General features: G+C 40.1%; 1 protein-coding gene across 5 annotated transcripts in view; it reads left to right on the top strand.

The window, feature by feature from the left end:
- NCOA7 (nuclear receptor coactivator 7) overlaps window positions 1-26476 on the top strand; it is an 85094-nt gene that overhangs the window by 2197 nt on the left and 56421 nt on the right. For 4 of the 5 annotated variants that reach the window (XM_054062280.1, XM_054062279.1, XM_054062283.1 and 1 more), the window contains exon 2: window positions 15500-15631. In XM_054062280.1, the coding sequence (XP_053918255.1) occupies window positions 15579-15631 (53 nt within the window). In that variant the 5' untranslated portion in view covers window positions 15500-15578. Of the gene's footprint in view, window positions 1-8725; window positions 8860-15499; window positions 15632-26476 lie in introns of those variants that run through there. The other variant, XM_054062281.1, reaches the window with a different exon arrangement.

Consider the following 26476-nt stretch of genomic DNA (forward strand, 5'->3'; position numbering starts at 1 on the left):
TAAATATTTGGCTAGTTTGTGATCCTGACTTCAGTGGACAGCATTTGAGCCCCTTATGGTGTTAGGGATTTTTTAATTCACCTCTAAATCAAATAGAGGTGAATTAATTGGAGAGTGATTTGGGTTGGAGAAAGGGCTAGTGACAAAATTGTGAGAATCCTTTAGATGGGTACTGCAGCCAGAGTGGCTCCCTGCAGTTACACATCTGGGTGAAAGTTTGAAAGGTGGGGAAATTAGTGTGAGCCTCTGGAGAATGAACCTGGAGAGGAGGAGGCTGAGGGGAGACCTTAATAGCTCTCTACAGCTATCTGAAAGGAGGTGGTAGCGAGGTGGGTGCTGGTCTCTTCTCCAGCAAGTGGTAGGATGAGAGGAAATGGCCTGAGGTTGTGTCAGGGGAGGTTTACATTGAGTATGAGGAAAAATTCCTTTACTGAAAGAGTGATGAAGCACTGGAACAGGCTGCTTAGGGAAGTCGTGGACTCACCATCCCTAGAGGGATTCAAAAAGCACATAGACGAGGCACTTTGGGGCACGATTTAGTAGGCATGCTGATGCTGGGCTCATAGTTGGACGTGGTGATCTTGGAGGTCTTTTCCAACCTCTGTGGTCTGGCACAAGTAATTGATGTTCCAAGAAGCTGGACATGTTCACAAACTATATTTATGAATGAAGTGAGAGACAAAGGGACTCTGTTACCCTATGCTTTCCAGTAGGCATTGAAGGCAAGCTGGAACATAACCAGTGTGGCGAAACAGAATAAAACTCCTTCTCTGGCACCTGGCTTGTGCCCCCTGTGTCTCATAAGGTGCCCCATGCAGCAGCAGACAGTCATGGTCCTCAGCTGTATTGGCAGGGTGAATCTAGTGTCATCACCCAAGAGTGGCAGACTGATGAATCTCTTTCTTCTTCTGATCAAAAAGAAAAAAAAAAAGTCTAAAGCTTTGTGGGTGCAGCACTTGTTTTATCCATTTGCTAGTGTGGTTACTGACAGTGGGGCTGGCTGCCTGCCATGGAGTTGGTGGTTCCTCACTCCCTGCTGCGAGGGAGCTGGGCCTGGGGATCTGTGCACTCAGTGGAGGAAGATGCATGAGTCAGATGCTGCAGGCTTGTCCTGGAGGTTAAGATTGCTTTCCCCAAGAGGGGAAACTTAAAGCTACAGTTGAGGAGTGAAGTCGCTATTAAGAGCACTCACCCAAACTGCCTCCTTTGACCAGGAAGAAAAGTAGGGTAGAAGAAATGAGTTTACAGATGTTCCTGGCCGGATTCATGAAGCAGTAAGGCAGTGACCAAATTCACAGCAAGCTAGAGGAATTGTATTCCCCTCCAAACATAAGGTTTCAGATTGATACATTAAACACAAGGCAGTATTTCCCCCCCCCCCCCTTCTTTGCAAACCCTTTTGATAGTAGGTGAAAAGCTGTACTTTTTTGTTGTTTTGCTTGATCAAAATGTCAAGTAGGTGGGAGCAGCTGTGCTGCTGATGGAAGGTGTCTCTTAAAGACCATTTGTTCAGTTATGGGGTGGGCAATGTGCTGTAGTGGGCCAAGAGCCTGTGGTTGTGTATCTGCAGTCTCTCCTCTCCCTGCCTGCAAGGGCAGGGTGCAGGTGGGCTTCGTGTGATCTGTTGGTACTTCCTGATGGGTTGCAATGAAGAAGGTAGCAGTAAGTGCCAAGAAGGGTGAGTTGCTTTGCTGTCACAGCTGTGCTGCCCCTAGTCTGTGAATAAGCTTGGAGAAATAGTACCAGTATTTCAGCTTGGTACTGCGTATCGTCTTAGTGGTATGCCTGTACTTACTTGAGACTTAATGACCTGTCATGAAACAACAGTTTATCCCTTAGGAAGACTTCTGGTTTAGATTTGAAGCTCTCAAGTATGGAGTACCCATCATAATCTTAAGAAGCCTTTCAGATTGTTATTTATTTTGTTTATAAGATGCGAGCTGTGCTTTCAGTTGTATGCCTTGGATTCTGTGTGTTGTGCAGTCCTATGGCCTTGGCAGCTAGATGAAGCTATTCCTGCTCTCAGTTATTCTGTCCACTGTAGTACTCATGTGTTGTAATTAAGCGTTAGGCCTCCTGTTTGATAAGCTACGTCTAGATCCCACTGAGGTGCCATGTTTTTCTTTCACTATTTTTGTTCTGGCTAATCTGTTTTACAGGCTTTTTTTTCAACATCCCTTCTGAAACGGAGGCTTTGTTACTGCCCATCATATTTAAGTAATGGTAGCATCAATCTGGTTTACAGGGACAGGAGACATCCAAGCTGAGCGGGGAAGTTATACCTGTTTATACAGAGAAGATGTGTGGTTACAGTGTCAAATTAGGATTGTTCATCTTTCATTCTCTATCTGCTTAGCAGAACTTAAAAACCTTTTATTTGTAGCTACCAGTTTATAGAAAGGAAATTTTCTTACACCCATTAGTGACTGATTTTGTGATCTTTCCATGGTGTTTCTGTAGATATTTGAGCATTATTTCCCAAAAATCAGAGACTCCTCAGGCAGACAAAGAGCTACACCAGTGCACCAGTTAAAGGAAATCACAGCTTTGCATCAGGGAAGTTTACAGTGAGAGCTATTGCTTGCTTGAACTCAACCTGATCTTGAGAAATTTATTTCCTGATTAATTTTTCAGGTAAATTTAACCTTTCCTAGCAGTGCTTTCTCTCTCTGCTGCTACTCCTGTCTATTTTTTTTCTGCTTTCTGTCCCACATGGCATCTGTCTTATTTTCTGGTTTGTTTTCTTTTCAAATACTCTAAGCTAATGCAGCAGATAGAAAAGACATATGAATATTTATGAACCTTTACTGCCACCTTCATTCTGAGGAGAAGAGGTGTGGATGGCTTCCTGCCAGGTCAGGTGATGCTGTGATTGCAGAAACTAATTGGGATCTGCCTAGGTTGTTACTTGGAGGGGATACTACAAGGAACAGCTCGGTATCATCAGTGGCTCAGCAGTGCTTGTGTGCTGTGTCAGTAGTTGCTGTTCAAAAATAGAATAGTAGGTAGCACTAGTCTGTTGCTGTAGTTAACTGTTTCGTGGTCATGAAATGCCCTAGTCTGGTTGCAAGGGCCTTAAGTTATTGACTTAAGAAGTAGCATTTCTGTCGTGCTTTTTAAGTAGCTCTACTGATACCAAAGACCTGGACACTTCTGATAAATCTGGGTATAATACTGTATGAAGATTGTGGTAGCTGTACAAAGTTCAGCAAACCTTTGTAGGCCAGAGAGTGGTTTGAGATTTTCCTTCATACTTCTTACAAAGGCTCAGATAATTCAGAGAAGTATTGAAGAGTATAATAAAATAATTTTACACATTACATTTATCTTTATGATATTTAGAATATATATTAAAGTTCTTTACTTATATAAGCAATATTTGACTATTTGTATTCCATCCTGATTGTCAAGTAGACCTTTTGCAGTGATGCTGCTAAAGATTGATGACTAAAGGTAACAGCTGTCATAACCTATGAACTAAAATCCAGGCAGTTTCATCTATCCCAGCCCCAAAAGCTTCTGACATGCAGATGTCTGGTGGATGAGTGGTGACATCCTGCTGAGAATGGTTAGAGAATCAAGGAGATAAAACTTTGGCTCTTAATTTGTTATGGAACAGTGTGCTGAAATGTTTCCAGATATTTGGTGAAAGATTTACTTTGCCTGCTGTACACCAGTCACTTGTGTAGATATGGAGCAAATGATAGACAGCTATGCAGCAGCTGATGAATATGAAAGCCCCCTTGCCACCCACATGTGTGCGGTCAAGTAACAAACAGTCTGAGTAGTCATCAGAGCAGTTAGGAGATTGAGAACCACAAAGGAATGACAAGGATGATTTTTCTGCCAGAGCGGAGAGTTGTTCTCCAGCCCTTGTGCTTAGGCATCAGCTGAATAAATTTCATTTGATTTACAAGTAATTTGTTTTGGTGTGTTTGGGGTTTTTTTGTGCATGATGCTGAGCTGTGTTGGTTAGGTATGTCGTGTTCTTAGGGGTGAGTAGAGGGTGGGAGGTGGCTGGCATCATCTTATCACCGTGCAGAGGCTGGGCAGAAATTTGCACTGACATCCATGTTTGTGTCCTGCTACAATCATGCTTACAGGATGGAAATTAAAATGCCCTATTGCATTGTGCTAGTGCCAATGTGGTTGCTCATTGGGGCACATTTTTTTACTCTCATGCAGGTATTATGAATTCCTTAAAAATGAGCCCTACTGCTAACTAATCACTCGGTGGATAAATTTTTAAGTGTGATATTTGTTTTGAAAATATGATTTCCTTTTGTAGTACGTAACTTCTGTTAGTACAAGCAACACATTGGTTGTCACAAAAAGAGATTAAGGAGCTGGAGATGAGTTTTCTTTTCTCCTGCTCTGTTGACACTGCACTTGATGCTTTTGTGTGATTAGTAGGTTTCAGTGTTTTGTCAACTAGTTGTGTCCTTTCCTGAGCCCTGCTCTGGTAGGACCCAGTTCCAGGCTGAACCTTGCAGGTAACAGGCAGGTTTTATGGGAAGGGGACTAGAGACATATCTTGAGACCAAAATTGTACAGCAGGTACAAGAAAATCTGAATTCCCTGCAGGCAAGAAACGAAGAGCAATTAACAAGAACCCCAGGAAAACAACCAGACCGTATGCAGTTGCATGTATTGGCAAGTTCTTTTGGGCTCCACAGATGGTGAGCTGTGAAAAAAAAAAAAACATTGCACCTAGGAGAATGGTTCCTAGCTCTTCTACTCAAAACTGAGCATGCTTCAGATTAAGCTTGTAAGAAGAGCAAGAAAGGTGCTTTCCCTTTATTGTTGTCCTCCTGGGAAGGAGATGCCGACCATTGGCATGCTGCATCTCTGAGAATGGGGTTCTGCCCTGCTAGGAGGGAGCCATGATTGAAGAGTGCTGTGGGCAGTCTGTGCACATTCCAGTGGAAGGCCAAAAAGGTTTGCTAAAGGAAAGCTGGTGGGAGCTGAAGGGGTCACCTCTAGCACCAAGCCTGATTTTAAGGTGCTTCTGAGGAAATGTGTATTTCTTTGTACTTGATAACTGTAACGTTCTCATTTTGTCATGTGGACCTGTGTAGGATTTGGAATGCAAGGTCTTCAAGTTAGAAAAGTTATTTCTTGGACAAAACTATTGTCATCCCTCATTATGTGGTAACAGGCCTCAAAAAGCCTCTTTTCTGGATGTGGTTTGTTTGTTTGTTGTTTTGGGGTTTGGTTAGGTTTTTTTTAGAATCTAGAAACTTCATAAACATTCAGACTTCCATGGATGTCACTGAAATCGGGACTTCACCATCAGTACTGAGTACAGTTTTCGACTCTTAACTGCTTTAGAGTTAGCATTATATTGCATTTAAAAATCAAAGTTTTACACAGTACTGTGTTTTGTAACTGTTTTAAGTTTTGATTTCTTCTTCATCCTATGTAAAATTTGTTGCAAATTCTGTGATAAAGGAGCTGTGGATTGTTATTTTCTCATTCAAAGGCTCTAGGTTGGCAGCATACTGTGTTATGAATTGGGATTTACTTTATCTGGCCTTGAAGCAAGTCTGTCTTCCTGCTTTTCACTTTTTTTTTTTTTTTTTTCCCATTTCACTAGATTCAGCAAGCAGCTCAGAAACGCAATTTTGACCAATTTGTGGGAGCTAATGGCAGGTATTACCTGTTCATTAGCTTAGCCTAGCCATATGTTTGAGGTTGGAAGTGAGCATTTTAATCCTAGGTTTTGTTATAGTTATTGATAAGAATGAATCTAGCTCTGGGGTAGTAGAGGGACTATATCAGTCCTTTTTAACTATATATCACTGATACACACAGGTGGTTAGGTGTAAGCTGGTCCTCCCACTTCTTTTAAAGGCATACATCTCTACCCAATTTGGACAGATTTTCAGAGCAACTGTGAGAAGGTCTGAATCACTCTCTGTCAAATTTTAACAGCAAAACTGAAAAAACTACAGCCTCTAAAAAGAAGAGGCTTTAACTTGGAGCAGAAAACCCTCCAAAACTCATTAATACATTAACTGTTTTGAGTGGCATCGGCTTGAGGAAGGCAAGCAATTAATTCAGTGTAGCTGTAAACAAGCAAAGACACGGTTTTGTTTGAAATGTATTAGGCAATCTGAAACCTTCACCGTTACCAGCTATGTCAGGTATAACTTGTGGTGAATGGAAGGTTGGCAGCTTTCATCTTTGGGTGCCAGTTCTGCAAATGTGTGCTTACATATTACAAGCATTACTTGTGTAAGTGAGTAGTCACTCTGAATGCATTTGGTACATGAATAGAGAGCTCAACGACATTGTGGTACCTGGTGATGTGGCTGAGAAGGCTTCCATGGAAATGCAGCACTGGAAGGATTTAAGCAATTTGTAAAACTAGGTCCAATTTTGTGAAGGATTACCCCCCTCCCAGCAAAAAGAAATATCTAGCTTCAGAAGTGCTGAGTTACTTTGTTAATACTGTAAGGTGTTTGGATTTTCCTTTCAAAACCAGCCTATTTTTTGTTCAGCAATAACATCTTGGTTCAATAATAAAGTTTGAAAGACTTAAGTAATTTGAGAGTAAAACATATACCGTCATTTACCATAAAATTTCTGCACTTCTGTTTTTTATGCAACAGCAGTCAACCTTAATTCAAGCATATTTTTAACTTTCAGTTGTTTTTAACCAAGCCGTGAACCATCTCACTGACTGAACACATTCAGAGTTGAGCAAATAAAGTCGAGATTAGATATACTGAGAAAAGGATAGCATATAGCTGGTTGGTATGAACCATTCCATTGTTCTGAGTTTTCTGCTTATCTAGAAATAGGTTGCTAACTTTATTTATTTGAATAATTTGGAGCATACAGCTGTAAACAAATGGTTAGAACACAGAAGTAGAGAAAACTTATTTTTCTGTTTCTTGAAAGAAGCAAGCAGCTATTCAGAGAGACACTAATTAGGTAGGCAAATATAACTGCACTATGGTATGTACTGAGGGAAATTCGGTTTGAGAGGGGAGTTTTTGCCTTGTGTAGAGTGCAAGGTGACTCTTGGTACAAGGCCAGAAACTCTGTGTAGTGTTGTAGAGGAATCTGGAGATAGAGGAAGGAAAGCCAGAAAGATAGTAAAGGGTTTAAGAATGTTTCAGAAGAGCAAGAGAACTAAATCGTTCTCAGTTACGCAGTATCTAGAGGAATTTTTCAAGGAGGAAGGAGTAATTAGAAACATTTCTGCTTTTAAAACAGGCTTCAGACTGTGGCAGTGGGTAGAGGATAGGATTTACTCTCGATTGTTGTTATTTTAATGCACCTAATGCTGCCAGCATCTGAGCATGTGTGAAGCTGCGTGTGCTGGTGTAATACAAGGTCACACAACAGACTGTAATGCAGTAATTGTTAAGGAATTGAAAAATAAACAATGAGGATTCCACTGTTTATTTTGTACATTTCAAATGTACAGGATTTTCTGTTACAATTAAACTGTTCAATATGATACTTAATGTACAGTGCATGCATTGTGACACAGTTAAGGTTGCTATGGAAACCTGGCATTTTGGTTTTGTTAACGGTGTTTCAGATAGGAAAATATTTGTGTTGTATTACTGGGAGACTCCTTTCTGCCCCTGCTTCTCCTTTGCTTCTCAGCTGGGAGGCAGGTGACAGAAAAGAAGCAGTGGCCTGGAATTAGCATGAGCCTGGGTCGATTGAAAAAAAGAGATGTTGAACTGAAACTTAAAAAATTACGATTTTAGCTTCAAGTAGCTCCTGTGTCTTGAGTTGCTTCTTGAAGTGAGGAAGCATTTACATGTTAGTCTTTCACAATGTGCTGTCAGTAGGATGTTAATCTGAGGGTCTTTTTCTAAAAACTTGAAAACAATGGGTGCTTTCTAAAAAATTTTTTTTCAGTAATTTTCACAGCATGATTATTAATTTTGTTGGAAATGTACTTGACCTAAAAAACAGTGACCAGTTCAAATGCTTCATGTTAGATTGATTGATTTGTTTGTATTCTAACACTTCCTTGTGGTCTGGACTTACTTTGTAGAGAACATGTTCCCCAAATCTCATTGAGTGCAATGGGAATATTTGGGACCTAAACTAATCCTAAGTAGAAGGTGATTTATGGTACCTGTGATTTATGGTACAGGTATTTGTGCCAAGCATCAAGCTACGTCTTTGTGATTTAAGTGACTCTTCAAATACCTGTCTCTGCTCTACCTCTACTTTACTGTTGCCATAAATGCCTTTATTGGGTTGGTGAGAAAAGTGCTGAGAAGCAAGAGAGAAGGTTGGCTGTGAAGTTGGGAATGTGCATTTATGTCTTGTAGTCTCTCTCATCTTCTGAATGCTTGCTGAAGGTCTGAGCAGCACACATCTGGTGAAGTGTGCGGTTGCTGAGGCCCGCTGAACATAGTCACTGCTCCAGGAGTTAAGTTGACCGTTATCTACTCAAACCTTCTGCTGCACGTCTGCCTTCTGTGGCACGAGTAAGGGTGTGCTTTCAGTTCAGCTGCATGAGCAAAGCCCACTTGGAAGTGGGTGTTAGCTGGCATGGGAAGATATAAACTGAACTGCAGATACAGAGCTGCTTCTGCTGAGACTGCTGCAAGTAATTTGCGTCATAATTTTGGGTGGAGGAGTAGTAGCAAACAGCTGAAATAGGTGAAAGGGAGGAAGGCAAAGGGCAGTGATAGTTCAGACTGGTAGCTGCTTGCTGCATGGAGCTATTTTAACACCCTGAGAGAGCTGCATGAAAGCCCAGTTAGTTTGGTTTGGCACTTCAGCTGGCCAAGGTCGCTTTGGTCACCAAAGGACACCTGCTGTGCACCTTTCTGCAGTGGTGCTGCTGTTTCGCCAGTGCAAATCCGACTTAAGTCCTGTGTAAGCTGATTCATAGAAGCAACTCTGATTTGTGGCCAGGCCTGGGTTATGTGGCACTGTGGGATCCAAAGGCCCTTAATAGCCTTCTGTGTATGGGTTGTAGAACAGTTCTTCTGACTGCTCACCTGGCATGGAGGTGGTACCAGGCAGTCAGATGATTTTGTTCACTAACTGACTTGCTCTCATAACACACTGCTATGTAGGAGTGATGAGGATGGAGTGACTTTGTTTGCTGCTTCTGTCGCTTTGCTTGGTTCGGAGAAGGGAACATAGGAGGGACTTGATTGTGTCCCTTAGAAAGGTGGTAGAGAACCTGTAACTCATTGGCTCTGAGAGTGGTATGGCCTTGTCAAAATGTTTGACCTTGTCAGAACAAATGTGCAGACTTTCTTTGAAAGGGTTTTAAACAGATGGTGAAACTAGCGGTTGTTACAAGCAGGGAACATGCTGGTGTCAACTGCCAAATCAGCAAGGTGGTACTGAGAGGAAAGTCTAAATGTTAATTGATGTGTTGAATGTTCATAAATTTTTGTTTTGTAGAAAACTGGAAGTACATTTTAGTTGGATCCTCTCTGGATAAAGTAAAATCCATCTTCCTCTTGTTCTGTGGTGGTGGGACAATGATGATGTACATCAGTTTAGGATCTGACTCAGAAGCACATCATAAACTGTGATAGAAATGCCTTGGTGTGTGGCATAAGCACAGAGTTGATTTCACTCAGGAGGCGTCGCAGGAAAGAAAGGCAAAAAACCATTTGCTTTGGAGTTACAAGATCCGTGGTTTCATAATAACTGTGCAGAGTGACCACAAGATCCTTCTAGATTTCAATTTCTCACCTGTGAAATGAAAGCAATGTTCTTGATGAGGAATGTTTAAAAGGCTTAGCTTTTTAAAAAAGAAGCTGAAATTTACCGGAATCTCAGTTAACTGGGACCAGCACCCTGCATATTTTTGAGCATTTCTGTTGTTTATTTGTATGGGGGTTTTCTGTATGTCAGTGGCTACAGAATTCATTCTGTTTATCCAAACGCTTATATTTTTCTGCTACCTTGTGCCTCTTGTTACAGTATTTGTTAGGCAGAGAACAGTGTTTTCTGTAAACAGTCCATGAAGATGCAGTATTTTGTATTTAAACTATGAATACTGTGTATATCTGTACAACGTGAGTGTGAAAGGCAATGGCGTTCAGGACACTTAGGCTTGACAGGTTACTTGAATACAGGGTGGATTGAAACAGAGGATACAAGAAAATGGAGGTGTTAATTATTTTAAAATTTCTGCAGCAATGTTCTTGTTTACTTAAAAATGAAAGTCTTCTGCAGTGGCCTGATTGCAAACAGCACTGCACTTCTCCATTTGGTATGGCATAGCACTCTTACCTGTTAATAGTTTACACTGTGTTTTGTCATTGGTTTCTGTCAAGCAATTGCAGTTGCTTTACACAGTAAAATACATTGTTCCTTGTGGAAAATGCATCTGGTGATCTTCAGCTGCTAATGAAGGAAGATTAAATATCGATGTCTTTTCTTTCTGGACAACCCTCACTGACGATGTGGAATTTCTGGTAGCTTTGTTAGCTGATTACATCTCTGTAGTGGGGGGAAAAAACCTCCTAAATATTGTACCCAGTTCTTCAAGATCAAGGGTATTTGTTTCCTTTGCCTATCTTATCTCCAGATCTTATCTTCACTGACCTTGAAAGTCTACAGGGTGCAATAGCCACATTGAATCAATCTCTTTCTCTCCATTTGGAGACAGAGAAATTTTAACACTGGTCTGTATTTAACCTGAACAAGATGTCCAGAAATTGCTTCTGCATACAAATTTATTTTCAGTCTGTTAATTTTTGCATTTTAATTATTTGGGTATTTTAAAAGTGCACCCTTATTACAAGAAACGTGACAGGCTGAATACTTTAAATTCATTGAAGTCATGTGCATAAACAAAGATAATTAACCTAAGCAAGGGTTGAGTCATCAGCCTCAGCTTCACGGAGGTGGAAAAGCTCTCGTAGGTTAGTTTAGCACCCTTCAGTTACTTATAGTGGACTGGAAGCTGTTTACAGAGTTTACTGAAGTTTTAGAAATAACATTGCGTTTTACATGGTAATTATAATGTAACTATATAATTGTATTATTCCATATTTATCTTAAGACAGCTTTAGAATAAGCTATTTTTTTTCCATTCTACTGAATCTAACTTAATGTAATTAGTCTGTGCTATGTTTTATTGGCTTGTGCTAGTGCTTTCCTGAAAGCTTCCAACCTCACTCATAGCTAGGTCATTCTGCCTGAAGAATGGACCAAAAAAGTTGTAGTTTGCTTGCCTCTTTTCAGGCTATGCATTTCTGTTACCTTTCATCTTGAGATGCTGTAGTCTTTATTCTGAAACTTTTGTCTTTACTGTTACACTGAACTAAAGACACTAGCAGAGTAGAAAAACAGTAAAACTCAGCCTAGTTAGTCCAGTCAGCGAGGCTTTAAAGAAATACTCAAAGTTTAGCATTTCTCAGAAGGTGCTGATGTGCTTCCACCTTCCTGTTTTTAAAAAAATGGGATGTGTTGAAATGAATGCTAGAGTGCATATTAGTGCTTTGGCTTATGAAGCTTAATCATGTGTATTTGTGACCCAGTAGCAAATTGTGTCTCCTCTTCTCTGTTAACCTGTTTCTGTTGCCTTATGCATAAAGGTGTTGTGTGTGACCCTGTGCTGCAACCTGTTGGTGTGCATTTGTGTCTGTTCGAATCTGCACAGTGCCCTGGAAATTGCTTTGGGCTCACCTGAAGCACCAATAGTAATTCCTAAGGGTTCAGTTTCAAATCTAATACACTGAAAATGCCTCCCCTTTGTCTGTGATTGCCAGAATAAGAGACACACTTGGGCAGCACTGTGGGCAGCAGGAGCTGGAAGTAGTATTTTTTGAGATTTTGGGAGAGTGGTAGCAGTTGCAGTGGTGAAGGTACCCACAGCCAGGAGTTTAGTCTGTTCTGTGAGTTTAGAGGGTTTTTTTTCTTAGTTTAGGTGGTTGGTTTTTTATTTTGATGCACAGCTGGGGCATTCCCACCCTCATTACACACTCCCAATAGCATCCCCAAAGCTCCCTGACAACAAGCCTTAAGCAGAGAATTCAAGTATCCAATAATATAAGGGAAAAAATCCAGTATAAGATGACTAACCGCAAAAAGTGTGGTATATTTTTATGTATTTTGTTCTTCCCTTCATACAATTATCAGGGGCTGACATTGGCTGAATTTGGAGACTGACGAGATTATTAATAGGATTCTTAATTAAATGCATTATTTTGTCCCTCAGGAATATCTTTTGTCCTGAAATTGCCTAATAAAAGAATTAACATTGCTGTAGTCATGTAATATAAGCTTTTCACTGTCTGTTTCGTTTTCAGTAAAGAAAGGGTTAAACTGAGCCTGGAATTTCTAGAAAATAAGCTTTGTTGTCATTTGAGTTTGCACTGTATTCATGATATATAAGTAAGATGTCTGTCTTCCAGCATATAAGTGTCTCCCAAATATGTGCATTTGAATAGTCTGCCTGATCCAGTCTTTGGCTAGACCAGAAAAGAGCTACCAGGAAACCAAGCTTCATTTTAATTATATATCTTTCCTAACATTTTATTATTAATAACAATTACCTGGAATTTTTTTTCTTGAGAGATATATAAGGACAGGTAGGGGGAGAGTGTGGAGTAGGTTTTCTTTTTTTGATGCAACTTTCAACTGTCAGTGACAACCTATAAAGTAACAGTATAAAATCCACCTTTACTGTTTAAAGAACTGAAAATTGAGAAGGACCTTTCAGAAATACTAGTTTTCTGTAGCAATTACTGTAGGCCACACTATGTTCCTCCTATCTTTCAGGCTTTTTTTCTCCTTAAAGCCAGCTAGTACATGAAAAATTCCCAACAACAAAAGTAAACTCAGAGGTTATGAAGTTGGCACTCCTAATCAGTTTGCTACTCTTAGTACTATATTTTCAAAGTATATTGTCAGGCTTAAATATGCCTTCCTAGAACACCACCTTTATTTCTTCGATGAAGATGAGTTAAGTAAGTTTTAAGACGACAGAGTAGGGCTTGATGTTAAATTATTTTATTGTGAAAATTTTTATTCATTGGTGACTGGCTGTGAGATCCCTTTGTATTTTTATTAGCAAAAGTAAAACAAAATTCACCTGAATGTCTTTTTTACTTCTGATCTATGGATAACTTTCCAATTTTCTGAGTGCCCATCTGTTCTGAATATATACATACTTTTTTAAGTTCTGGATTTATTCCTTATCTCTTTGTGAAAGGACTTGGAGTTGCATTTAGTTTATGTGGGGAGAACAGGCACCATACAGTGTTTTTATTTACAGCTTTGCTTAGCATTGGTGAAAGCTAATGGCAAACCTTACACTTGACGAGCTGAGCCATGCTGCACTGCTTTGGTGCTGGCATCTCCTGCAGCATCTGTGGCTGAGTCTAGGATCTCTCTTTGTGCTTGTCTACTGAAGCATAGGGTGGCTGCTCCAGCAGTGGGCAAGACAGGGCTGTGGGCAGGTGGAGTTTTTTTCTTCTTAGGCACTGCTCCTGCTTGCACCTTGCTGGAGCAGGGCTGGTATTCCCCTGGGTGGGATCAGTAGATCATGGGAGAGGAAAAGAATAAATAGAAGGCAGGTGCTGCTAACTTTTGCACAGAGTGAGGCCATGAGGACAGATCTCTTTTCCCTCCATTCATCCCAGCTGACCATGTTTCAGTGAGGAGAGAGGGTCTCTCCCCACTTTGCTTTTCTCATTTTCATGGCTGCTGCTGTCCTCATGGTCATGAATTTAATATTATCTTGGTGCTCTTTGGTTATTTGATAGTTCTTGGTGTCAACGTGATGCTCTGCTCTGGCCCGTCAATGGCTTTTGACACACACTGCAAAGTGTAGTGAAGGCAAAGGGGAAAGAGCGGTTCCTCTTTCTTTGAACTCTCTGTAGTTTGCTATGGAGGTTGTAGTTGTATACTTTGAAAGATTTATTGTAACTCTAAACGCAGTGCTAACAAAGTGACTGGGTTTGATCCTCCAAAGCTCTAAGGACCTGCCCCAACAGGGAGGATAAGGACGCATTGAAATTTTTGGGAGGTATGTTATAACTTCATACAGACTGGACATCTGAGCAGGACAACTTGTTTTGATGCTATTATGCTACTGTCACGTAGGTTTCTGTGTCTGGCTGAAGACTGTGACATACATTAACTTGCAGAAATAAAATAGTGTTCTTTTTATAAAGCCGAAAATGTCATAGGCAGATTTGCCATTTAAAAAGTGACTGTTACTGTAAGACTCTACCTGATGCATCAATATATGAGAGACTAGATTCTTTTTGATGCACTGGATGTGTTCAAAATTAATGAATAAGAAAAAGTACATTTTGAAGTGATGGACTTTAATTGTTGTGGACCAGTGCTCCATAAATATGGAGAGAAAATTACGGCAAAGTACTTCTGATAGAATCTAGCATGATATGTTCTTGGGCTTTTTAAATAAATTAGTCTACTTTGTCGACATTATCTCTTTTGTTGACATCTGGCAGTTTGTAGCTTATGATCTTTTAATGCATGGGAAAATAATGGGAACTGATTAGGTCTCAGAGGAATTTTCCTTCTTTTGCTACAAATCATAATTTATGTGGCTTCCATTTCTTTGTTATACAGCCCATTAGACTGAAATGTTTAGTGGACATTAATCTGGAGTACTAATAAAGAACTCTGAAGTTAACTTATTTTGTGTATGTGCACAAACCTTTGGGGTAGGCGGAATGTGTTGGAGAAGGGAAGTGGATAAAATGTCAGGAATTTTGGACAACAACTCATGTGGCATGTCGTTAATTGCAGTAATTACCAAGCAATTCTGAAATTCCCAACTCCTGGTTACTAAATGCCTCGGTATGGCATTCTGCAAAGAGCTGGTGATGTCCCATGTCAAAAGCTGGTGTTACTGGTCTCCCTTTTTTTGTTTTGTTTTTCTTTTTAAGCTTCTTGGGAAACCTTCCCTAGTCCTATCTGTCTCAAAGTGACTGCAGTTCATCTAGAGAGCAGGAGGTCCATCGTGTTTCTCCCTGTATACTTGTTTGAACTTATATATTGTTCACAACAGTAAACCTGTGTAAGGAATGTAGGTCGCTCTTTTTCTTTACATTGTTTTAAAGCTTCCTTGCTTTTCACTATTCTACAGAATATTTATAAAGTGAGCATTATTTGTCTTTCTGGTCATACTGTTTGTATTGGTATTTCCAAAGCTTCACTTTATCTTCCTGTGTATAAAACACATGACATCAGGAAAATATTTTGGTATAAACTATTTATGAGCTTGTAAAATATCTCAATCCTTCCAGGGTTTTAAAACTTGCTGCTGCTCTTTGGGTTATCTACTTTGCAGTATCTCTCTTCTTCTACTGGAGAAATGGGCCTGAATGCATTTATTTATTTATTTTTCTTACTGTATGCTAAGTGGGTATCATGTGGCAAGCATCAACTGTTTAGTTTTGCTTTGCTTTCTCCCTGGGTCAGTTGCATTTCCACAACCCTGCTGGGTGTTGCAGTGTTGTTGACATGTTAATTTATGAACTTCCTTTTTTTTTTTCAATGTTATATACAGGGAACTCTGCCTGGATATGAGGTACTGAGGGGAAAAAGAGCATCTCACTGGACTGCTCACCTTGCCCATTTGACTGTGCATGATGGAGACCAAGGAAGAGAAGAAGGAACGAAGACAAGGCTATTTTGCTCGGTAAGATTACAGGGTTTATTTCAATGTTGATTAAAATATGGAACTCCTCATTCTGTCTTTTTCACAAAGCTTTGATTTTTAAAGTATGTATAAAAATTATGTATCCAGAAAGTGCTTTTCTTGCTGCGTCCCTAATGTTAGAGTGGTAGTTTTCTCCTTTTGAGTGGGAGAGATGATCTTTAATTATAACTGTTATTTGTAACACAAAACTGTTCTTGGGTATTCAGTTGCAAATCGCACTACATTTGAGCTTCCAGCATCCAGTTGCTGAAGAGTGATTATAAAAACAAGGACATGTAACATACAAACGTGCCTAAACCTAAATTTTATCTGATTTCAAATAAAGCACAGACTAAGTAGTATTATCTTATAGGATAAGATAAGCTTAAGAAAAGGTAGTTACATGCTGATGGTTAAGCTGCCTAGACTGTATCGTCTGTGTAACAAGCAATGTTTTCCAGTCAATCATTTTTATCTTTTGGAATCCATGACTCGTGATTTTTAAGAAGTAAGTGGTGTTGATTTCCGAATAACTTGTCTTTGTTAATTGAGGAGGTATGTAATTAACTTTGACCTCCGATGTACAAGAACCACCAAAGCTCACTTACTCTTGAGGGGTGTTGGTAGGAGAAGAATGAAGTCTTTGACTCAAAGATACTTTCTGTGCTGTTGAAAAGTGTATATTCTCTCTACTCTGTACTAAATAACAATTATTGAAACTGTACTGAAACACTAGTCCTGGTCCTTGACACACATCTAGACATATGCATGTTGCAGCGCTTCAAGTAGTAGCGTGGGGCAAGGTTGCAGTGCCTCTTCGTTACGGTTCAGGTTGTGTGTAGTGGTGGCTAAAAACTTGAGGAAGTTCTGTGGTGAAAGACATCTGTTAATGCCAGGTAACTCCCTTTCCATTTGGAGAAATGCAATTGTATTGATTTTGACAGAACGGAGTGTTGCAGTTTGGGATTTTGGGAAAGGGAAGTAAACAATTGCACCTATAGCAGAGGAGGTATCAAGCAGGGTAAAGCTGAAGTAGCTAAATAGATTGTACTGAGGAACAAGTAATTTCTTGTTAAGGAAGACTCGGACTTTGAGAGAGATGTCTAAGTAAGATGCATTAGTATTGAAGACAATGTTTTGAGTCCTTTCTAAATGCCGTCTGCTAAACCAAATGGAAAGCTACAGTAGGATTTCATCAGTTCTTGACACATTATTTAATCTGTTTTTCAGCTTTCTTGTATTGTCTGGGGCTATTTAAAAACCCACAGGGGTAGTGTGCCTTGTATGGACACAGGACATTAGGGAAGGGTCAAAAAATCCTGAAATAAATTCTTAGTTCTAGCACTTGCCTGCTATGTAGCTGTGGGGAGATCATCTATATCTTTTTTCCTCCTGGCTCGTGTCTTTTTTTCCTTTATTTAGGTTGCAGACCCTTAAATGAGGTCCTCGTTCTGAACAAACCCATGTATGATCTCTACAAGAATGTTCTTGCAAACCCTGAAGTTGTGTTTTAATAGAAGCTAAAGTAGGCCGGAAGGTGGTATGCCCAGCTTACCTTCACATACATTGTCTGCATGTGCAGTCGGGGACAGAAGCAGAACTGAATTTACATGTCCTTGATTTTAGTCTAGCGTCATGTCTAGCATGCTTCCTCTAGTAAACAAGTGTCCCAGCGTCTTGCAGATGAATGCTTTGAATGCTTTACACGATGAGCCATGTAAATGTAATGAGTACCTGGAAATAATAGGCAGCTTATATTGCTTTTAATACAAATGTGGTTCTAACTATGTCCCTACCTGTTTTTTCAGACTTCTTAAAATGTAGCTTTTGACTTGAAGTAGACAGAAGTTGCCAGGCTAGGTGCCTGATAGTGGGATGCTGAGATAATTTAATCAGGCATGTGCTTTGACGTTGCTATAAATTTTGGGTTTTTTGTGGACATCTGTCCTTAAGTTTAAGCACCCAAGTTTAATAGATTTTGGCCCTCATTGTTCCTGTGCTACTTCAAACCCGCTGCTTTTTCTGCCAGCTTGGGCTCATATTTCTTAAGCCAAGAGTAACCTCAGCTGATTCTCCCACACATGTACTCTGCTATTTCCATTACTGTTTTTTTTTTTTCCACCCTTACCTTTTATTATTGTTATGTTTGTGAGCCTGAAATAGTAGTAATACTTACAAAATCTAAGCTTATGTATGGTAAACATTCTTATGAGACAGGAACGCTCTCTCCTCCTTATCTGAATGTTGTTATTCTAGCCTACAAACAGGTATTCAGGGGAAAAGACTCTACTGCTTACCAAGGAAAAGAATGGGAAACAGGTTAGACCTTTTGTCAGAAGAAGGGAAAACAGTGCTCCATGTCATGACGGTGAGGAAAAGGGGTTTGCTGTGCCCAGGGCTGAGAAGGATCCTGCTTATTCAATGCTGATGAAATATAAAGTTTAACAGCTACCTTGTGGACTCTATTATCAAAAATATGCACATTTTAATAGAAAATAATCACTTTTCAATGTGAGGGGAAAGGTTATTGTGTTATTAACAAGGACAAAGATATTAACCGAAAAATGGGAGATGATAGCTCTTTCTCTTAAGCTCCTCCTAACAGAAAGCCAAGTTCTCTATTGGCAGAGCAAGGGAGCATATGGGCATGAACAGAGGGATGAGCACCAGCCTTGCTGGCCTGCCAGCATCCCAAAACGTCTGACTTCCCATCAGAAGGTGACTTTTGGCGTTCAGGCTAGTGTTATCTTGGCCTCTCCTGGACAACTTTTGATAGAGGTGGCACTTAGTGTCTCACTAGTTACGCTAGCAATAGTTGGGAAGGTTGGCTTGAGAACCCCAAATTATTTGAAGTAGTTAGCATGGTGGCATAGTGGTAGTTACATGCTGACAAACCAACTCCTGAACTGCTAGAGGGGAAGCAAGCTTAACATCAAATAACTCTCTGTATCTCTGTCCCCCAAAGTTAGTGTTGTAAATAAGCTGGTTTAAACATTGATCCTCTGAAATATTTAAAATTTCTGTATAGAAGAGAGGTACCCTGCCATTGTATCTTTCCACTGAAGAACTCCATGGTCCGCGTGCCTCAGTTCTCCTGGGTCTCTTCCCCTCCATGTGGCAAGTGAAGCTGAAATGGAACACTCCTCATCCATTTTTGCTTCTTATCAAATGCTCCTTTACCCACTGTTGGTTTGGGTTTTGTAGTGTTTGGTTGGGGTTTTTTTTGTGGTAAAGGGCTTGGGGTTTTGCCTTGGTTGGCAAGAAATGAAACAAGTTTTCAAACAGAATAGAAATCTCTACCAAACATTTTAAAGACTGATTTATATTCTTTATGCAGAGATGAAGTTACAGCCTGTGGGAGTTTGACAGGCAAGGAGTAAAAGTATGAGAGTAGCATGCAAGCATAAATCTCTCTTATGCAATAAGTCCTTATTTAAGACTGCTACTCCTACTTAAAGACTTTTCTGTGTGGTTAAGTTTTCTTGCCTGATTCTCCAAACCTTGTTTTTGGGCTCTTCTGTTGGCTTTTGTGTCATAAGTTCCTAAATGAACCAATATCACTTGATCTTTTATAAAGAACTCTGCCTACTCTTGCTGTAAAGTATGTCTTGGTATCCAACAAGGCCAAAAATAAATTGTACAGTGTAAATAGATGTACAGTGGCACATCTATGTGTAATGTGTCCCTGACTCTACTCTGACATATGGTGCTTTTTGTTGTGATTGTGTGCCCTTTGAACCCTCGTACCACTTGCCATTTCCCCTGTGCCTGCGCTGCTTTTATTTTCCCCCTCTCCTTACAGAACGGGGAGCCTCTTGATTTTCGGTGTGCAGGGTCAAGTTCAGATGTACTTGACCTTGTGAGTAGCTATTAAAATTTTAACTTCATTTAAAAAGAAATAACCAAGATGAGTGGTGTGTCATTGGAAAGAATTGCCTTGCATATAAATTGGTAGTCTGGAATGCTGAATGTACAGCTTGAAACTGGAATTTCTTTGCAAGAGCTGTTGTGTGATACTGGATATATTTGGACTAGAAATTCTAGGAGATGAGAAATTGTAAGGGAAGAGAATCATAGAATCATAGAACAGTTTGTGTTGGAAGAGACTTTAAAGATCATCCAGTTCCAGACCCCCTGCCATGGGTATGGACTAGGTCAGGCTGCCCAAGGCCCTATCCAACTGCTTAAGAGTTTGAGTAGTTTTCTGACAGTATTACAAAAAGGGGCTCCTTTGGTTTCAAGTTTTCTATGTCTCAACCTTCTTTACTGTGAGTTGGTATTTTTCATGCTTGATATGATCTATGATCTATGTCAAGTAGTTGACTGGGGTACTTACGTTAATTTTATTAATAGTTATGTCTCCAACTTGTGATGACCTTAATTTGAAGATGCTGTATAAACATGAACTATAGAACTGATACTTGCATTCCATGATTTTTTAATATTTTCCAGGGGAATTATGAATTTTAGTTCTTGGTCTCTTTCTTTTTTTGGTCACGACTGAGACAGATTTCTGAAGTTCAGATTAAGTGCTTTTATTAGAGAATATATTCTTACTGGTGTAGAGTGCTTTTATATTTATTGAATTTACATTGGTCTTGTTACCATAATTCATTTGGAAAGAAAGGTATATAAATGTCTGGACATGATCCAAAGTCCATCTGAGTGGACAGAGACTCCCTTTACCTCCAGCTTGCTAATACTCTGTCAGAATCTGAAGACAGTTGTACACCTTGAGTTGCTTTATGATGTGAATATTTAAGGGAAATAAATGAATTCATAGGATGTTTTAATTTTAGATTTCTTTATTGTTGTTTTTTTTTGGCTTAGATACCTGAATTTACATTAATACAGATGAAGACTTATACTTTAAAACTAACATTTTAAAAAGATGTATGAGTATTTAGTACAGCTACCATTTACTTGGTGCCAGACTCTTACATGCAGCTTTTTTTTTCCTTCTCCTAATTATTTTTAATACGTAAAAAAAGTAAAATAAACCATAGATCAAATGTTATAGAGCATTCCAATCACATTAGTTGTTTATGACCTAATCTTAGCTTTCCTTCTAAACATTCACAACCCACACAGCAGGAATCATTAACGCATAGTTGTTGAGCTGTAAACAGCTAGAGTCTGGAAAGCTTAACTGGAGGAGAAGTCGTATATACTTGTCATATTGTTAATGGTCTTTCCCTGGTTCTTGCTTTTGGCTGCTGTGGGAGGCAGGAAATTGGCTTGCAGAGGCCCTTGATCTGATACAATAAGATCAGGCTCCTTTAGTCAGTCTTTTCCATATTACAAACTAACAGATTTGTCATTGCCTCATTTGGAATTTTTCTGGCTTTGTTGTGCTTTATTCCCGTATTAAGTATCTGTATAGTTCATGTTTTTGATTCTTGTGGCTATTAAGATCTAAGAGAGTGTTTACGTGAGGAAAAATTCAGCGAGAGCAGAAGGGAATATGTGGAAGGGGGGAGGATGTCAGTGCTGGCTAGGAAGGAGGAAAACCCAGATAATGAATATATGCAGAAACATACTTTCTTTAGGACAGCTCTAATATGTGAGACTGTCATACGTTTTTTCTCTTGGGTGCCTTTCTTGTTAGTCTTGTTATATTCACGCAATACGCTTGACATGTTGTGAGCTGCTGAGATCGCCATTTCTCCAGCAGTTGCCTCCTTGCAGTTGTTCTTGCTCTGCTGAGCCGAAGTGTTGGTGTTTATTCAGGTTTCCTGTAGCACCCATAATTTATTTTTTGGTTTTAGAAGGGAAGGTTTCCACACATTGTTTTTAAAACAAACTGTCACGGAGATTTATCTTGGGCGTGAAGAATAGTCAAGCCAAGATCTTGGAGATGCTTAAATATTTTTAAATGACTTCAGGAAATAATACATCATTTCAGCTCATCTATATAATGGAAATTTCTTAGCTCTGCTTCCAGACGTACAAACATTACCTCACAATCCTATTATTGAAATTAAAAACAGTATTGAGTTTTACTTGTATTCTTTTGACCAATAACATGTATGCCTGAGGCATTTTATTTTCTAAGAAAAGGCTGAAGATGATCACTACTTCAGATTTATGGGATGCAATGATATTATTTGTTCTGTTGTTTAGGGGTGTATATGCAGGATAATTGATTTGCTGTGTTGGATTCTGAAAAGCCATGAAATGTTTTCTGAAACATACACTGTCGTGATTTGCCTTCCAGTTACTTAAAATGGAGGGATTTAAATGTTTTTAGCATACTTTCTGCCTGCTGCTGTGTAGGTTAAGTATTTCAGCTGTCCTTTGCAACTGTTGTAGTTTTCATGTGTTAAAGAGTGTTTGGAATTCCACAGACAGCAGCACCAGGAGCTTTGGGGGGTTGGTCAGGTCCTTCAGGTGCTTCAGAGATTCTTGCTGTTCATTGCTCATAAACTTAATGTTCAATATATATTAAAAAAATGAAAGTTTCTTTTTATCATAGGTGTAAACTTGGAGAGTGAGAGTTGAGGGGAAAATTGAACCTGCTTTTTCTGAAGAGTGGTGCTGTGAAGGGGAAAAGTATGTTGAACAGCTTCTTATCTTGGGAACTGTATGCTCATCTTGCATTGCTGTTGCTTTCTGGATTCTGAGGTTTATTTATCAGCTGTCTTGTAATTCTGTCATGCAGGATGAGAGTCAGCAGAAGAGCATGCATTACTGTCCTCTACACAGCCTGTGAATCAGTGAATTATTCCCAACATGAGTGCTTCCTCTGGGAAGCATAAACAACGCAGTGGTTTCTGGTTCTTTCCAGTGCTTTCATTCTCATGACTTGTGGGGTCATTTAGGATTGTAAAATAATTTAGTTATTGGCTAATAGATTTGGTGAAAGTATCTAATGGGGCTCTGAGGCTTTCTTCAGGATTTTTAAAAATTTTCCAGTACTAGAAATGCTATTTATGGTGATACAAAGCTTGCATAAGACAGGAAGCATGGTTAATCTCACCCGTTCACTTCCCTCTGCATGTGAAGTGAGACTGAGTAACAGTGTGGGCTCTGCATAAAGAGGCTTTTTTTTAGGAAGGAGAAGAAAGGCAGAATTTCACAATGTTCTTTATTTCTTTGAGGACTATATCACAGAATATACAGAGAAAAGAGATTCTGTTTATTTAATCTTCAAACATGCTGTCTCACACCAGCAATTTCAGAATTGTCACTGAAAATCTTGCAAGAGATGCATAAGGCTGGCTTGTTAGGCAGCAAGCATGCAATGACCTTACAGTTGCTTTTTCCAGAGGGACCTTTGGGTGTCTCCTATCAGCCTTTAAAAAGAAACTGCAAAAGAAGAAAGTTATTTAACCTTCTTTTTAGAACGTAAATAGTTACACAATAAGCCTTTTGATGTAGGAATCTGTGCAGTTTTGATAAGATTTGCTATTAACATAGCTGTAATGTACTTTTTCTTTCCTTCCCCATGGCCTTCAGATGCACTTGCTGGGCACGAGGGGTGTGCTGCGGGCTCCTAGTGGGCTATGCTTTTCACCTTTTCACTCTTGGAGAGATTTAAAGTCGTTGTATCTGAAAGGCTATAAAGTTTGGAGGCTTCAAAAGATGGCTTCTGCATAGGTGAGGTACAGACTATTTGCTGTTGTCTGTAGGAAACTGATATAATTACCTTTTTAAATGACACTGTTTCTGTAGCGTCTGCAGGTATGGTCTTGTCACTTAAGCCTTATAAATGTCCTCACTTCTGCATTTAGCACCTACTGCATAAAATTCCGCTTCATCCCAGTGAACTGTTCTAAAAGTAAGTCTACCTTAAACACTGGTGGAAATTTAGCATTAATACTTGGCTGATATATGGTTCCACATTCAATATAAAGTGTGTAAGAGGCTACCACAAGAAGTGGTCACACTCAGCTGTCTGGTTTTGCCGTGTCTCTCATGCATGGCAGAGCTGCCATCAAGGAGCTGCTGTGGCATGATGGCCCCCTCCAGAAATGATGTGATGTGGAGGTACCCATCTAAGGAGATGCCTAATGGTACTGACTTTTCGGTGGTGCTGTTAATCGTCTCTTGCTCATGCTCTGGGAATTTCCAGCTGTTCTAATACCTTGTGGCAGCAGCCCTTGGTAGCTCTTCTGTGCTTCATACCACATTGTGAGTAGGGAGCAGGGTGTACAGTATTTTGAGGAGAGGAGTCGGCATCACGAGATATGTTAGTTTGCTGGGCTGAAGGAGACTTGAGTTGATAAGAAAATAGATATGCCCCTTCAAGGAAGGTTGCTGGTGTTTCTGCCCCACAGGTGAAGTTGCCTACCTTGTATCTGTTGCCACGATTGAAGACTTTGCTCAATTGCTTCTGGCATGTCCCATGCATGGGATTGCTGGTTTGGCTGGCAGGATGGTCTGTTTCTGGTAATGGTGCTGCACATTTAAAGGGAAAGATATGAGTGATACCTGCAAGTATATGCTTTTGGAGAGGGACAGGGTTTTTTCTTCTCTTTGAGGGACTGGAAAGCATTATCAAGATAACAAAGGGAATTCTGTTAGTAAAATAAGAAATGCTGTGGATCCTGCATGGGGACACTGGGTGACTGCTTTCACTGTATTTAAACTACTAGTTGCATGTTCTGCGGTTTGTGGTGTGTGCCTGTGGGCATTGGGCTTTCCACTCCAGCCTCCCTGAAGAAATGAAGCTTTTTCTCTGTTCCCTGCAGCTTTGGACAGGTTCAGCTGTTCAGATGTTCCTGGTGGCATTAGGTTTCCTATGGTGCCAGGCTGGTAAGCTCTCACACCTTCGACGTAATACAGCTTCCAGACTGGGTTTGGAAGGGATTTCTCCCCAGCTCACCCTGTTCCTGCCAATCTGATTTTGAGGTGATAGGTTGTAAGTGTATGTTTGTCGTGTGCTTTCTTTCTGTCCTATTCTGTAGTCTGGGCAAAGAGTGTTTCCTAGGATCATCTGAAATTTAAGCACGTATGTTAGCTATGCTCCAAGTCTCTCCTGCTCTTCTGTTGAGGTCTGTGGGATTCGTCCTGTTGATTTGTGTGGGAGAAAATCCCAAGGAGAGCAGCAGAACTGGTTAGGAATTTGGGGGAGAGAAAGAGAATTGTCCTTATGCTGGAGAACTTTTGTAATGTAAATGAGCCATAAATCAGCCCTCTGGGTGTCTTAATGCACTGACTATTTTCCTGTCAACCAGCAGTCACTGGCACAGCAATCTTGTCTTGTATAGTGCTTAATATACTGATAATAACTATAGGGTTTTACCACTATTTTTCTGGAGTGGCTGTTTTTATTTCAGTAGGCGTAAACTTAACATCTAGCGAATCACAGGTAAAATTAGTTTAAGTTGCATTTTATGTTTTTGACATAATAGTACGTTTCTGGAAGCTGCTGGATTTTTGCTTTCAGTAATGCTTCTATAAATACATGATTGATGGTGTTAATCACGTTTCAATCAGACAGTCTTTATAAATCAAATCTCCTTAAGCAGATTTAAATGTGTGTTCAATATCTGTGTTTCTCTTTCCACCTGGACCACAGCAGGTGCTGCACGTAGCAGTTCTGCTTGCCTGAGGATGAGAAGGTTTTTTTTGTTATTATAGAAGTGTTTTGTGTTACAAATGCTGCCAACCCTCCCTCCTTCTATTGTTTTTTTTTGTTTTGTTTTGGGTTTGGTGTTTTTTTGGCAATCTCACAGAATGTCTTAGAACTACAGTGTGTGACTCTGGTCCCATGACCTGACGCATGTGAGTAATTTTATGCCTGTGAAGAATCATTCTGTTAGGTTTAACAGAAGGGTGAAAGCTGCTTGTAGGAACAGAGCTGTAGCAGATCCCAGGCACCGCTGTGGGGTAAAATGCCAGGACAGTGCAGAGGAGGGGAGGCCAGCAGCTCCCCCCCTTCTGCCATAGGCAGCAGGGGAAGGACCCAGCATGCCAAGAAACTTTCCTTTCCCCCTTCCACAGGAGAATGGGGAAGGGGGGAGGGTGACAGGACAGGGCATTGCAGGGCACCTGCCTTATCTGATGCCAGCCAGGTTTGGTAGGAGGCCGTTGTCCTAGAATGCAGCAGGGGACTGAAGACTGACCTCCTTCTCCCCACCACCCTTTGCTCGGCTTCTGTGGGGAGGACGTGGCTGTGCAGCAGCCTTGGTGCACGTGGTTGCTGTGTGGAGTGAGGCCACTCAGTGTTAAGCAGAGAGATTGCCTAATAAGATCAAATTCAAGAGCACTCTAACTTTCTGGTTTCCTCAGCTTATTATGCAGGTTCAGCATCTTCTTGAAGTGCAGGGGACATTCTGGACTTGCAGAGTCTTGAAAACACAGAGATGGAGCAGAATCCCTGGTGTCCTCCTGATGCCCCTTCTTCCATCGTGCTGATGGATGGCAAGATTTTCTTTTTGCCTTTGTTTTTCCCGTTCAGTAATGGTTTCTTCCCCTCCCAACCATACAAGTTAAAAGTTTTGGCTGAAGGTTAAATGAAGAAATCCAGATTATTTTTCAGTCAAAAATAAATACATAAATAATAGAATATTTGAAATCAATGACAGAGGAAATGACAGAGTAATTTTAAGATGTAGTAATTAAACACACGCTTTGTGTCTTACAAGTGTAAAGGTAAGGGAGGACCTGCTACACTGGTGTAATGTTGTAGCTACCAAAAAATATTAGACCATGCCAAATACTCTTTTTAGCATAAGGTATGCACATGAGAAGTTGCATTGATAATGTGCCCGCCGTGTGACTGTCCTGTGTAGACAAGCCCTACCCTGTCAATGATCTTTTGACCATAGTATTAAAAGAGTGGTGCCATGTTGTTGTGTATAGAAACATTGATGCAAAAACCTCCTCTCTGTGGAGGGG

This window comes from Cuculus canorus, chromosome 3, assembly GCF_017976375.1.
Source record: "Cuculus canorus isolate bCucCan1 chromosome 3, bCucCan1.pri, whole genome shotgun sequence".
NCBI lineage: Eukaryota > Metazoa > Chordata > Aves > Cuculiformes > Cuculidae > Cuculus > Cuculus canorus.